Source organism: Anabrus simplex, chromosome 5 (assembly GCF_040414725.1).
Source record: "Anabrus simplex isolate iqAnaSimp1 chromosome 5, ASM4041472v1, whole genome shotgun sequence".
Lineage (NCBI taxonomy): Eukaryota > Metazoa > Arthropoda > Insecta > Orthoptera > Tettigoniidae > Anabrus > Anabrus simplex.
In genome coordinates, this window is record NC_090269.1 from 313,789,999 (window position 1) to 313,806,650 (window position 16,652).

Sequence of the window (16,652 nt, forward strand, 5' to 3'; positions counted from 1 at the left end):
TAATCATAATGAAGTCTATTTGATACCTTCCAGTGTCTCCAGGTCTCGTCCACGTATAAAGCCGCCGTTTGTGGTGTTTGAACCAAGTATTGGCAAGGACTAAATTATGATGAGTGCAGAATTCAACCAGCCGACTTCCTCTTTCGTTCCTTTGTCCCAATCCGAATTCTCCTACTGTACTACCTTCTCTTCCTTGGCCTACCACTGCATTCCAGTCTCCCATCACAATTAGATTCTCGTCACCTTTTACATATTGAATTAAATCTTCTATCTCCTCATATATTCTTTCGATTTCTTCATCATCCGCTGAACTAGTAGGCATATAGACCTGCACAATTGTGGTGGGCATTGGTTTGGTGTCTATCTTGACAACAATAATTCTTTCACTATGCTGGTTGTAGTAGCTTATCCGCTGCCCTATTTTCTTATTCATTATTAAACCTACTCCTGCAATTCCCCTGTTTGATTTTGTGTTGATAATTCGGTAGTCGCCTGACCAAAAATCCTGTTCTTCCTGCCAACGTACTTCACTTAAACCAACTACATCTAACTTTAGCCTATCCATCTCCCTTTTCAGATTCTCTAACCTACCATAACGATTCAAACTTCTAACATTCCACGCTCCGACTCGCAGAATATCAGTATCCATCTTCCTGATGATCGCCCCCTCTCGTGTAGTCCCCACCCGGAGATCCGAATGGGGGACTAGTTTACCTCCGGAATATTTTACCCGGGAGGAAGCCATCATCAGTACATCATTCATACAGAGAGAGCTGCATGTCCTCGGGAGGTAGTTACGGCTGTAGTTTCCCGTTGCTTTCAGCCGTGTAGCAGTATCAACACAGCTAAGCCATGTTGAGTATTATTACAAGGCCGTATCAGTCAATCATCTAGACTGCCGCCCTTGCAACTACCGAAAGGCTACTACCCCCCTTTCGATGAACCATTCGTTAGTATGGTCTCTCAACAGATACCCATCCGATATGGTTGCACCTGCGGCTCGGCTATCTGCATCATTGGGACACGCAATCCTCCCCACCGCGGCAAGGTCACATGGTTCGCAGAGGAGGATGTACATCTTATCACTATGAAATATTTGCTACTAATTGCTGTCAGTTTTTATAAACTTACCCTTAAAAATTAAGTTGCTCTTATGTTGGAGGATTGCCGAACAGCATACCCAGCCACATGATAAACTAATGATTGGGAACGGGGTTCATTGTGACATTTTCTCAAACCACATGTAGCACTGCATGGATAGTAACACAGACCTTTGGAAAATATTAAAATAAACAAATTCCCTCCCTTATGCATGAAAATTATGACCATGACTTCATGCACGCTCACTGTTACCCTTGTCGACTACTTGACGCACATGCTGTTTTTGATAGAATTTAAATTAAATTTCACTCATGGCTATTCTTAATCAGTTGGCCTATTTTTCAAAACATTTGGAAAATTATGTTTAAAGGTTGCATATATATTTCATGATGTTTGAAATTCATATACTAACCATAAACCAGATCTGGTATTTCAAAGCAAAACAAAACCATTTTTTGGATTTCAGGTTCAAGATGGTCCAGATGATACTGGTAATATGTTCATGAGACCTGGAAAGCTCTCAGATTACTTTCCTAATCCATACCCTAATGAAGAAGCAGCCCGTGCAGCAAATAATGGAGCGTATCCACCAGATTTGAGTTACATCACTTCTGCTCGTCACGGTGGGGAGGTACGAATATTTGTTATCCTTCTCACTGTTGAGATAGTGTTTCTTGCAACTGCCTATACTGGCTTATTTTTAATAATTAGTAATAAAAATAACAACTAGAACAGACAAGATCTCCATTTTGGTAATGATGATGATGGTGATATTAAACTATCATCTAGATTTGTAATGAAGATAACAATTGAAAGGTGTATTTTCAAACTGGATGTATCTCAAATTTTTTCACATCTTCAGTTTATATAAGCAATTAATTAGGAATACCTTCCTTAAATGTATGAAGAACGTATTTCCATAACGATGCTTTTTCCTATGCGACTGTACTGTATCTCTAAGCTGTATTTATTTCTAGAAAGTCGTATGTTCACACTATGACTTATTCATTAGTTATTTTATGAATTCTGATACTACATGAATGCATATGTTCACTTATATTCTGAAGAGGTAGAAACCTAGTACAGACACACTAGCATATAACACACAACTTCGCGAGTAAATATATATATATGAATCTTACGTTAACTGTATATGCATCGTCAAAACATATTTCAAGCACCAGTAGAGAAATAACCTTGCTATAAATTTACGTGGGAATAGCCTTTCCGAAATTGAACAAGATTTGAAAAAATAGAAACTCACCTCCGAGATCAGTGATGCACTCTTGCCATATCTCAAGGTTGTATCACATTCCTACTTACTTTCAGTATAAAGCATTAAATTAAATGATCATTTACTTCACCCTGTAAGTCTAACGAATTAACTGCTATTGGCCACGTTATTTACGCATTTATTACAAAAGCGTTCTCTTTCATTTCAAATTTCCTTTACAGAACAGCAGTCGACTCCAGCATCGCCTTTGAATGTCAACGAGGGAGCTCGCTAATGCACATAGCAAAAAAAAAAATACCAAAGGGGATTGATCACATCAGATATAATCGCTGGCGAGCATAAATATTGATAACGAAAAAATAGCGCTTGCTTAATCGCTCGTAATAACGGATGCTTCGGCGATATGGTAACCGCAGGATAATACACAGTTTAATATAGGAATTTTATGGAACATAATAAAAAGCCTGTTGTTATAACGGGTTCTCGCTCTATGCCGTACTTGCTATTGCGGACTTGTACTGTACATATTAACTAGAAAGGATATATATATATGCTTGACCTTGACCTGAAGGCCACCGATCAGCGATTGAGACTTTTAACCAATATAAGACCAAAGTCTGATGCAAAAGGCAACACTAGGTTGCAAAGCAGTGGCGGCTCGTGAAAAAATCGTCCTACGTGCTACAAAAAACAAGCTAAATACGCTGTTTTAAATCTGCATATTGCCATGATGAACAACACATACTTCAAACTTGGTGGTAATAATAATAATAATAATAATAATAATAATAATAATACGACTTTTCTCACAATTTATAACTCAGAACAAACAAAAACAAGATTAATTTGGAAGCAGATGAACTGTCTACGAGATAAATAATTCATTCGAGAAATATTGTTTCTACTAACTTAATGGCGCAATTTACATCAGTGCAAATAGAATCGTGGGAATATAGATCCCCACTAAGAACACTAATTTAATTTCACTTTATATACACTGCAGTGGATAAATAGTTTGATAAATCTTCGTATAAACTTTAGCACTAACACAATGACAAAAAACATGCACCAGTAATATAACCGCGAGATTAAAAACCGCACAAAGCATCTGAAAGAGCTGCCAACTGATTCATTGAGACCTCCCCTATTACCAGAGTAAATGTCCGGGTCCAGGACTAAATGGTTAGCGCGCTGGCCTTTGGTCACAGGGATTCCGGGTTCGATTCCCGGCAGGGTCTGGAATTTTAACCATCATTGGGTGTATGTGTTGTCTTCATCATCATTTCATCCTCATCAAGACTCGCAGGTCGCCTACGGGAGTCAAATCAAAAGGCCTGCATCTGGCGAGTCGAACATGTCCTCGGATACTTCCGGCACTAAAAGCCATACGCTATTTCATTTCACCAGAGTAAATTACATTGTAATGCGGGATAACATTTAGGGTCAGTCAAAGATTCTTTGACTCGCCTACGAATTCCTTATTTTTGACACAAAAGGAAGATGGATATTTTAATAAGTATGTGCGAGATAGATTGCCTCCACTTACGCTTTACTTTCGAGCCCAGACGATGCTACTCTCTAGTGGCAGACTCGCTTACCACGTTCAACATCAAGGTAGCAGGAGACATCGAGTACTTCTATCCCCTTGCGGGAGAGGAAGTAACTATAGACGGGATCAGTGAAAGTTGATCCCGGTTTATGGTATACTTCGCCGGCTAGGGGGAGTGTTGCAATCTTGGCTGCGCCTGCGTATTGCTTCCTTCAGGCTACAGGCAAGGGCTCACTTCACATGAGCACGAGCCTTGTTCCCCGGGAGAACGGCGCTAGGTGTTCGACAGATCTCGTCCTGATTTTCACAAAACACAAATTCATATCGTACTCAAAACAACGAAAAGGCACCAGGATAATTGTACTGTACATAAATAATATTCCTTACAGTTCCAAGCTACGTGCTGGAGCCGGGTAGCACGCACTGACCGGCCGCCACTGTTGCAAAGGTTAACATTAAATTTAAGCCATAATTTGGCTATTAAATATTACAAAGGCAGAAGTCAGATACAAGAGGCAACATTAGGTTGCAAAAGTTAACATTAAATTGAAGCAATAACTTTGCTGTTAACACATTGGAGATACTGCTCGTAGAAACTACAGGCCAGCTATTTCATTCCTACTAATGGAGCTCGGAGAATCTACGGGCATGTTTTCACTGTAGCTAAAAAAAGATAGCTGCCGTTTCAGCGAGCTGTGACTTCACTAGGATACTGTTTGAATGCTTCTATAAGCATAAAATGTACTAGTTATGAGCATAAGTAGGGAGCTCTTCTTTAAAGGCATTGATAACAGCCACGTTCTTACATAACCTGAGGCTGCATCGTCGTTGGCTCTCAGCTGGAAATGGGCGGGAAAGTACGTACGGTACATGTGGTAAGAAACATAGACTTAGGTATTCTGCAGAGTAGTATTTTGGGGCCTGTTCTTTTCTTGATCTATGTGAATGATCTTCCTCACAATATTACATGTGATCAGCTTTAACAGCTTCATTTCAAGTAATACTAATCCCGTATTGACTACGATCAATCAATGAATATTCAAGATAAACTTAAATATTGTAATTGAACTTTACCATCATGGCCCCGATCTGACTTCAAATTCTGAAGCATTTAAATTTTATTATATCGTCTAAGGAATGCTTATTAAGTTTCAACAAATCTTCTACGAAGTGATACACATCAAGTGTGCTATTTACAACAAATGATATTTTAAGATTTTATAAGCAAAACTGGTATTTCCCAAGAACATCAACAAGAGAAATATGGACAATTTAACTGTTTTATCTGTCTTATGACTTGCAAATTTAACAAAATTTCGAAGATCTTATTTTTAATGTCAAAAAATTTTAATGTGTCTTTCCAATTTTAATAATATTTATTTCTGATATATTAATGTTAATTTATTATTAGCTGATGTCCCTTAGGGAACGAAACATGTACTAGATATAATAAATTATATATTGTATTGAATAGGCGGACCACTTAATTACAATATTTAAGTTTATCTTGAATATTCATTGATTGATTCCTCACAATAATCGAGTAGAAACTGCAGTTCTGTATGCTGATGATACAAACATAATTATTAATAATTCTGACCCTATTTCTATAGAAACTGCAGCAAATACAGTCTTGTCTAGGTTAGAATCATGGTTCAGGAAAAACAAATTTACATTAAACTTAAAAAAGACCCAATACATGGAATTCAAGACATGACAAAACTGCAAAAAAAAACATAACCTTATATTAAATGCAAAGCAATTGAAAATACGTTGACCACAAAATTTTTTAGGTGTCCATATAGATGAAAAATTAAGATGGGACCGTCATATTAATAAAATAGGGAAGTCTCTGAGTTCTGTTTGTTTTGCCTTGAGGATTTTGTCTAATAGTTGTAGTGCAGAATATGTTAAAATAGTATATTTTGGATATTTCCATTCAGTCTTCACTTATGCTATTGGACTCTGGGGCTGCTACAAATCAGATCTTCATGTTATTTTTTTAAAATACAGAAACGGGCCATCAGAATTATATCAAGACGTAACAGGTTAGATCATTGCAGACCATTATTTAAGAGACTAAGGATACTCTCAGTACCAAGCATATACATCATGCAATGCATTCTACATGTGAAAAAAAAAATATTGATCATTTCAGAAAGAATTTTGACAATCACAGTTACCAGACTCAAACAAGAAATAATATTTTTATCGAGCACAAGAGTAAAATCATTGCCTTAAGACATGTAGACTCTGTTGGACATAACATTCTTAATATCTAGTATATAGCCTTAAAAATATGTTAATGTCATATTGATTATGTACATATTATTACCACCACACCAATAGATTTTTATTTTGTCTTGTAAATATTGGTTATTAATATTAGTTATTATTTAAAAAATTAAGATGTGCTGTCCTAACATTGAGGTACTTGGTGTTTCTGTTTTGTTTTCTTTTCGTTTTTGTTTTTTGTTTTTTCTTCTTTTTCAAAATGTTCATTATTGGGTATATCTGCCCGTTTAAGCCACGACTAGCATTTGGAGGCACGTGACCCTCTTGGCGGTGCTCAGTAAGGGATTGACATGTTCCATAAGAAAAATGGTGTGGATCAAGGAGATGGGCAGATATTAGTAAATAATGAACCATCGAAATCAAATAAATGGTGGATGATTTATTCCAAAAATAAATAATCATTCCTTCCTTCTCAGAATGATGATTATGTGAAATGATCACTAAAATTTTAATTTTATATCAACTCTTGCTGTACATCCAAAAATTAAAACAAATGGGATGGTACATGTTAATGAATTCTTATTAATTCTGACGAAATTGTTTTGTCCAGGTCACATTTTTTTTTTAAATATTACTTTGAATGTTATCTGATTTTCTAGAAAATGATGCTCGCACGCATGTCGATTCATGCCGGAAAATCTGGAACAAGATTTTAAATATTGAACAAGAAAAAAAATAAATGAAAATACAAAAAAAAGTTTCAACAAATTACTTTTGTCGCTTAATTTCACTTTTTAATTTAATTACTTTTCCAGTTTAAATCGACTTTTCAATGATTATCTGCTCAGCGTAACATAATACACGTGATATTTCGTGGCAAAGTAGGCAAGAAGATGAAAGGAAAAAAAAATTAATTTAAATTAAATCCTTAACCATGTGTCATAATCCTGACACAACGCCGAAATTCGGAACAATGATGGTTACACACACAAATCGATACTGCACAATAAAATTAAATCACACAACCTGTAGAATAACAACATAAAAATGCACGAAATGATCTCCCATTACCATCATCCACCAAGGAAAAACAATTGCAACCAACTACAACTAAGAGTACCATTTACAGATATACACCTGTCCACACGTTGTCCATTCATCTCCTGGGAATGGCAGACTCCTGTAAATAATGATCTGCACCTGTAACTAATCCACCTGGTACAAACAATCTAGGTAATGATGACTGAAAAAATATCGCCAATATCTGTATCGAACTCAGGACGTTGCCAACATTTAGCATATATTGAGGAAGTGAATAATGTTATACAACTTCGATTTAATATTATTGGTGATGACGCTCATCCAGTATGACAAATAACTCTCTCATATACTCAATTTTATTTTGAAGGAAGACATGTGGTTTACCTCGTGGTTCAATATTTAATGAAGACGCTATCGCTTGTAATTCTCTCACAAACAACAACTCGCACATACGTCAAATGACGATAAATTATTCCGCAATCTCCGTTCATCAGTGCACGCAACATCGCAAAAATATATTAAATGTGCCTCTATCCATAGAGACGTGAAAATTCGCCTTCGAATAGCACATAAAATCACCATAATTCATGCCATAATTCACCACATGGCACAATGTGAGAGGTAAAAATAGCTAAAGTAACTCGCAACATCCGTTCAAAATATTACAGGAAAATTCACATAAATGACTTGAACCACATATAAATATAATAAGACACTATCCTTCCTTAAAAAGTATGAAATTGGATTCAAAGAGAGCTATCCGTATCGTTAGCACAGCGTTAATATGTCAGATGAGCCTGTTGCCTCGTGTAAAATATAGCAAACACTTTTGGGCAAAATATAAGAGAAATATATTTCGAAGAATGAAAATATCACGCGTACACAATCCTCAATATCATAGTAATCGAATAGAAATGTAAAATTCCTTAAAGGTTAGCAGATGGCTGATATTTAAATCAGATACATGTCCGATGACATAACTATTTGAAACCCGCATGGCCGATGATGTTGACACCCTGTCATCGTGCACCTTAAAATCACGTAGTAAGTGAAACTGCAAATCCACGTCGAATAATGCAAGAAAATAACATGGTAAAGATACTAAAAAGCTACTCAAACTACTGTATAATTAATAATCCCTTCAAGAAGAAAGTTAACTACATATTACAGCTACATAGAACAGATAATACCCAGTATAAATGAAATGTCCACTTAACTTGGATGTCTTGATGACCATGGTGTTCTTCTAGGCAGGATTCAAGGCATTAGGACGCCGTTGGCCTCGGTTCTGGGTTTTAGTGCTGCATCATGATCCAAGCGATGTCTCCAAGACACACGAACTTCACACTGCAGGCCTCCATTTCCTTGGCCGGTATCGAACTCTTATTACTCGCAGTACACTGAAACTTTCACAAAAATATTAGCACAAATGCATCGAACTCATGGTTTCACAATTAGCAAAGGATAATACGTGCCTTCTTTCCTAACACTATTGACGTCTGTTAAGATGTTGAAAAGATCTGTTAAAGCTGCGCTGAAATAACACTGCTCCCCTCGTAGAACTAATAACAGCTGTGTCCAGACCTGTAGGAGACCTTCTTATGTAGTAACTTCCCGAGCAATCACGCAGCCAGCAGAGAACAAGAGCGAAAAAAACGTGAGAAAATGAATGAGAATATTGTACTACCAGCTCGCCACCTATGTTCCGAGCTCTGACGTCACACCTCATGATTCAATTGACTTCCTGAATTCCTAGGCATTGTAATTGAGATGTCCGTTAATTTCTTGTTAAATAATTATATAATTAATTCCATAATTAACTTAATTTTCAATTATTACAATTCGTGCCTTCCTGAAGTGTGGTATCACGGTTTTTATGCAGACTTGTTGGAGAGTGACTATCAGGATGTCGGATCTGACGTGATAATATGACGAAAGATTTTAAATGTAATACTTGTCGTGGGTGAAAAGTTCAGCTGTATTAAAAAAAATTCCCGTCTTCTCTTGTGGTAATAACATTGTCTTTCACTCCTCAGCAGGTTACACCAAAAGATAAACAAAAAAAATCATCTCTTTGCATTCCCCTGTCGCCACTCCGCGCGAGACACCTGGGGGTACAGTCCGGTCTTATAAAATTCACGGCCGATCACAGTAGACCTAAAATGTCACAATATTATTGTTAGTATTAGATCACTCGACAACTCGTATACTGTTGGCATATTTCAAAATATGTAATTGTACAGTCTGTGGAAGCTAAATGAATGAGTGAATGAATGAATGAGTGGACAGGAAGAGTGTGCTCGAGAGGCAGGCTTGTTTGTGTAATTCTTATGAATATTTAGCATGTCTAATTCAAGTGTACAAAATTTCGACAAGGAATCCATAATGGTTATTCTTATGGAAGACACGAGTTTTGAAAATGAGGATGAGGATAACAATTACATACCTGCCAACGTCTACGGTTTATCCGTAAAATTTACGGAAATTGCAGCATTTTACGGTTTTACGGATGGGCGATGTCATTTTACAACTTCGCGGGCAAAAATTTGAAACAACATTCGATAATCGCTCCACTTTCGTGCAATCGATTGTTTGCGTGGGTCAAAGCACGCTCGGTCTTGGTTGAAGGCAAGTCCACGATAGTTGATAACTCATTCTTTGATATGATTCATATTTTTAACCCTGTGATGTTTCAATGTTTGTGTCGTTATTGAACCTGAATTTAAAACCAGGGCCCAGGATAACAGTTCTTCCGTGTGAATCTTAGGAGTCGACAGGCTCTGCTCCGCAAATTCTTTGTTCCGCTCCGTTCGCTTGTTGTGATTTAACCTATATTCTTTGACTACGCGAGTGTTGTTCTTTGTTTACGAACAGTACTTCCAGACATTTAAAGAATCATATTCTATTGATTTTCCGTGTATACTAAAATAAAGAATGTTTTGGCCTTTTAAGGTTTGATTGTTTTTTGAAGTGTTCGAGTTTTTATGTTATAACTTCATGCTTCGCAGTTTCCTGTATTCGTTGTGCACTATAATTATATCCGTTCCAGTGACTGGGTATACCGCTGTTAGCAAAGCCCATTAAGTTATTAATAATAATATTAGTTCCACGTGTGTGTGTGTATGTTTTTACCATGTGCATATTCTTTGTTCGCGGGGTTGGTGTCGTGTTCATTTAATTGTTTGACTTAGTGTGCTTTGACATGTTTTAATGAAGCGTTTGACTGCCTTGAGTGTTTGTTATAATTTTATGTGACGTTCAGTGGTCCAGGTTCCTTTCGATGTTTCAATTTGTTCTCGGACATTTCCATACGCTATATTCCAATTGTAGATTATCATGAATCATATTCTGTTGATTTTACGAGCATACTAAAATGGAGAAAGGGAGAAAAATTTGCCTTTTGCATGGTATGCGGGTGTGATATTAATATTGCATATAGTGGACGCAACGATTTAAGTGATGAGTTAGTTATTGGCATTCAGACTTGTAACATAGTGAATGATCTCCAGGATACAGATAAATCCCTTTTCATCAGTGAGAAAGTACTTTGGTACAAGTTACCTCTCAAAGATGATGTGTTAAAGCATGCTCAACTTGCTAGGTCAGGCAGAATATAAAATGCACAGTTTTTTCCATTCATTTTTTTGGAAAGGTTTCCTATCATGTTATGCAAGGAAGAGAATAAAACTACAGATGAGGTGGTGAACGAGTTCAGGTTGATGACACTTTCGTTGCAAATCACGATGCTGCAAGCGATTCCAGTTGGGCACAAATATCAAGAATTCGTGTTGCCGATGGACTTCTTAAGTATAACCGAATTTCTAGAGTAATGCTGTATATTCTCACCATACCCCATAGCAATGCAGAATGTGAACCTGATTTCAGCCTTGTGAAGAAAAATAGAAGAGAGTTCAGATCATCCATGTCCATTGAATATCTGGAGTCTATTTCTATTTTGAAGACCAGGAGTTCTGGTCCCTGTTATGGCAAAACATGTTCTAAAGACTTTTTGCAGGAAGCCAAAAAGGCCACAACCATGACTTTCAGGTCGAACGAGTGTGTGATTTGCAGTGTGTATTATATTATTTCTTGCCTGTGTTGCGTTAAGCGTGTTTTATTGTGTAAAGCTTTTTTCTATTATCGCATATGTGCTTAATTTATCAAGGAAGTCCTGTTAAGTATGCTCCAAACTAATATTTACCTCGTCTGCAGCTGCTTAACATGCATTTCTTATTTGTTATATTCCTCTACAGATCATTGGCCTACGATGTAAGTAGATATGATTGCATTGAAGTATCCTGTTTAGAGCATGAATTATTGTATTTTGTAGCCCAGAAGTATTATTTTTGTCAAGCCGGGCTACGTTGAAAATCATTAATTTTTTGTCGCGCGTGAGTTTTATTGGTAGCCCTTTTCAAAAGTTGGCAGATATGCAATTACACACTAAGTAAACGTGATGATTCTGGCACTTCAGGTAAGAAAATGTAGATAATGAGCTAATTTCAAATTGGTATGAAGTGTAACGTTGTTACATACCGCTTTCTGAAGTGGGTTCTGTAATACTGTTTTATACCACTTCCTAACAATGTGGGTGTTTCCCATGTACAGATGACAACCTGCAGCAACTCGACGCAACCCTGTCGTCAAACAACAAACAGTGGGAAAGCAAATCCCTGGTTGTAAACAGGGATACTGGTGCCAATTGACCAGTTAGGTTAGAATTGGTATTATTGTGTTTCATTAGTTTTGTCCACAATACTAGACAGATATCGAAATATAAACTGAACTGGCATCCATCGCTGTGTCAGATTTTTTTTCGTTAGTAAAACTTATCTTCATAAGTTTATATTTAAAAATTGCTGTACTATTATGATAATTAAAACCCATTTTTGTATAGAAGTAAATGTGTTCTTTCTAAATATTCTAAAACTTATTATAATCATGGCTTACCCTAGCATTGAAAATATTTCAAAACCCATTAAAAATCCTGCAATTTCTGGAGGGTAGCACATTCAAATATGGCCATCTCCAGTGTGTTAAATATTACAAAGACATCTATTAAGAAAGTAATTCCAAGTTGATAATATTGAATGTAGTGAATACTCAGTAAACTGAATAGGCGCAGCCTTAATAACTTTAACCTTTTCACTGCCGAGTTTTGATGACTAGGCGAGCCCTCTGGGTCTTTTTTTGGAAGGAGCCTTTTAACAGATACGTATTTACTGATACTATTAATGGAATGCGTATCGTCCCCTTAGCCCAGCTGCCCAATACGGTGTCGGGGATGAAGTGAGATTATATTTTACACAATATTTTTATGGCCAGATGCCATTCCTGATGTAAACCTCAATTGGGAAGGTAATGAATATGAAATGAATGATCATCATCATCATCATCGGTTTGCCCTTCCAGCGAGCCGGGTAGGGGTTTGAAAACGAGCGTCTTCCAAAGTTGCCTATTCAAAAACATTTCATTGTCCAAGACAGATTCCCAATTCCATCCTCTTCTCTCCACGTCTTCCCTCAGTTGGTCCATCCATCTTCTTCTTGGTCTTCCAGCTGGTCTTCTACCTGTTATTCTCTTTTCCAAATAAGCACATGGTAACCTTGTGCTATTCATTCGTTTAACATGCCCAAACCATTTAAGTCTAGATGACCTAAGTCTTTCCTCCATCGATTCATTTAGACCTAGGTTAGATTGGATCTCATCATTTTTCACATGATCAAGTCGGGTCTTTTGGAGGGCAGTTCTAAGAAATTTCATTTCACAGGCTTGGATCCTACTATAATCCTTTGATGTTAGTGTGCAGCTTTCCAGAGAATATGTAAGGATAGGAATGAAATATGACTTGTACAGGGTCATTTTTGTTCTTTGTGGGACTTTCGGATCCCATAGTAGGTGTCTAACGATGCTGTAAAAGTTAGAGCCTTTGGTTACTCTGTTTGTTATTTCTCTCTCAGCTCTGTTATTACTAGCGATTACGCTTCCTAAATAACTGAATTGGTGTACTACTTCAACTTGGTGGTCCTGTATTTTTATGTTGCATTCTATATAATGTCTGCTGATTTTTAATGCTACTGTTTTTGATGGGTTCAATTTCATTCCATAGTCATCAAACTTCTTACACCATGCATTCAGATTATTTTGCACTCCCTCCTCTGTTTCATCCCATATTGCCACATCGTCTGCAAACACCAGAGCCTGAAGATCTTTAAAGGTAATAAAGAAAGGTAATGAAGAAAGGAAATGAATGATAGTGAATGAAAATGGGTAAGGTAGTGGAAGGAATTGGCTGTGGTTTATTAATAGGAACTCTCCCGACATTTGCTTGGGAGTACAAAAGGAAACTACAAGAAAAAAAAAGAAAAAACACATTCTCAGGACAGCTGACGGTGGGGTTCGAACCCACTCGCCTGCCGAGTGCAGAGCTTGGCTCCATAGCCATAGCATGTTAATATGCGCGGCTACTCCACTCAGTGATACTATTACTGAGATATAATATAAAATTGTTGATCCAAGAACTGGTAATATCAAAATCATTTACATTTGGGGAAAAAAATAATTTATCTGTGAAGGGGTGACAATTCCGCATGAGTTTCATCGTACTACTTTGTCTCGCACTTTCTTTTAGTTCAGTATCGCCATTAGATATTGTCCACCTTCATTATCAAAATATAGCCCTCTAGAATCACTATAAGGAAACCTTCAGTTTCTTCGTCAACAAGAGATGAATTTATACTTCAAGACGCCATGATGGCTACACGTTAAGGGGAAAGATGTTCCACTCCAACGAAGCTGAAATAACACCAGGTCGCTTTCAAAATGCGCGAAATAGTGGTATATCTGCCATACAGAACTTCTTTGAGCATTTCCACGGAATCTCAAAGCATGGCACTATATCGCGTTCATTTGTGAGATCGATGAAGTACACACTGCACCAAAACATATATATATGGGTTTGGCAGAGAATGAGTTAATATATACAGTTGGAATAGTGAGAAAACAGCAAACTGCCATAATAAGTCTAAAAGTATTTCAGTACAATCCTTTAGAAGTTCTTCAAACCTGAAGGTTAATGAAGTAAATTCCAGCAGAATTCTTGATGTCTTTTTCTTTCATTTAAAAGACTTCTGAGGAGTAAAAATAAATATCAACCCCATTTCTTTTTGTAAGTACGAGAAAGGCAGTATTTCTCCCTTTGATGAGTTTATCAAGTCATGATTTAAAGAGTTTGAATGTCCGCGATAGCAAGGAACCGATGCAGGAAGATGTCCTTGACTATAGAGCACAGAGGTCGAAATGCCTCATGCAAAATGTGGAGTGCCGGTGCTCGGAGAGTTATGAAATATTGCTGGCGTGGAGAGTGTTTGTTCTGCAGAGAGAGACGTGGTGAGTCGGGATGAGAGCCCTTTTATTTGAAAAAGGGAGGCAAAGAACATACAAAGAAAAAAAGTAGAACTTAAAAGAAACTGAATACTAGAATTACGTAACAGAAGTAAGAGAAAACATATAAAATTCAAAAAAAAAAGTTAAACGTAGGCCTTAAGAGAACATCTGTATAAAAATTTAAATAATCATTGTAAAGAACATAAATAATATTAAATAATATAGCCAATCAGAACAGAAGGTGAAGAAAGGGATTGCAGAAGGATACATGACATATCTGCAACCAGTAATGAGTAAAGTTGCCATTGACGAAACAGTGTGACGCGATAAGTTAATCTATAGGAAAATTAAGTAATTATGAGAAATAGATACTTGACAAGTGAGGATGTAAAGAGTGAACCGCAGGCAAGAGGCATCGTGTCAAAATAAAATTTCATAAAGGGTGATTAAAAGTGAAGAAAGGCCTCGTACAAGCAAGTAATAACTCGGAAATTTTATTATAACTAGGCTGAACCCATTGAAATTCAATGAAATACCGAGTCCCTGCTTCGGTGAAGTGTATTTTTCTGGCACTGTTGAGTGACTGCATTTGCTACATGTATTTTGCAGTGTCTAAATACACAGACTCCAGGAATTAACTTATAGACTGAAGTGTGTAGTGCCTATTTGCAGAGAAATTTAGGTCCAATGTGTCGGAAATGTAGTGCTGTTAAGAGCGTCTCCTTAAATTCTACATTTATTGTCCTAAGACTCACTGGCACAGTTTGTACTTTCAAACTGTCAAATGTTTTTCGTCCTCACATTTTTTAATTTTGGTCAGTGGAGGATTATGAAACTTTAAATTGTCATAACATTTTGTCTCATTTCGTACCATCAGGGGCTGATGACCTAGATGTTAGGCCCCTTTAAACAGTAAGCATCATCATCATCAAACTGTCAAATGACACAACTCGAGACATTGCTACGTACAGCTGGCCATAGCTAAATACAGGCTGGGGTTAATATGCACCAACACTTGCAGATAGAAATTAATGAATGTCACTTCAAAATGTTAAAGTTGAAAATGCGGATGGCATTGATTTAAGAAACGAAATGATGGAACACAGTTCATGGTTATTTACCACTGAAAATGATGAAACAAAACACAATTCACTTGCAATACACTGTCTGTGGTTACTTGCCACAACGTAAAATAATATTGTCGCACTTGACACAAAAATGGCTATTTAAGAGTTTATTCGTAAAACACTACTAATAGCGATGAAATAAATAACAACTTGTCAGTTACTCAAAGAACCGTGAGTCTCGTAAAATAATAAAGTCACTGAAGAATATTTAGAAGTAATTATGTACAAGTATGTGCAGAAATCGGTTCGAATCCAGTTAAGATCAACACTATAATGGATTATCTGTTTACATTGCTTACTTTTAACAGTACTCAAAGTTTATCACTAGTTCAGGAGTACTTAAGTGTTGAATAGCAAGAAATAGGCAAACACTTGTGTTATCACGATGAAATATTTCAAACACTTTTAAATATCACAGTTACTGAAATAATGTTCTAACACTTGCATAGCAATGGAATAAGTTAAACACTTCACTTGGATTTTAACCAAAGAAATATTAAGTTCTGCACTTCGAGAATTATACTGAGTTCGGTTCTTGGCGTGAGAACTTACAAGTTACAAGTCGCGCTTGATAATCACCACGTCACTAAACTCTACTTTTGATGGACAGAATAACACAGGGTCTGACCATGCAGAATCCTTGCCAAAGAATGCCTGTCTATCGCTGGGTAGCCCCGCCTTTTATATGGCCAAGGCCTACACATCATAAGATAATGTGATTATTTTAGAAATTTTAGATAATTAGAAAATTATCGATTTTTTGTTTGTGGTCTCGTCTGAAAGACATTTTCTTTCTGAACACATATTTGAAGTTTTATTCAAAAATATTCATATTTCGCTGAGTTATCGCAGTTTTAATAATACTATGTGCTGTTCTGTCAGCTGAGTGGGCGTGGCATGACAAGCAGATATATTTTTCAGTAATTTTTTCAGTGCATCCTTTTAATCTTATTGGACTAACAATAGCTGCTGTGTTCTG

At 36.7% G+C, this 16,652-nt stretch overlaps 1 protein-coding gene across 1 annotated transcript in view; it reads left to right on the plus strand.

Annotated features, from left to right (window-relative positions):
- Cyt-c1 (Cytochrome c1) overlaps window positions 1-16,652 on the plus strand; it is a 121,891-nt gene that overhangs the window by 58,233 nt on the left and 47,006 nt on the right. Inside the window, exon 5 of the mRNA XM_067147536.1 lies at window positions 1,568-1,732. Within this exon, the coding sequence (XP_067003637.1) occupies window positions 1,568-1,732 (165 nt within the window). The remainder of the gene's footprint in view (window positions 1-1,567; window positions 1,733-16,652) is intronic.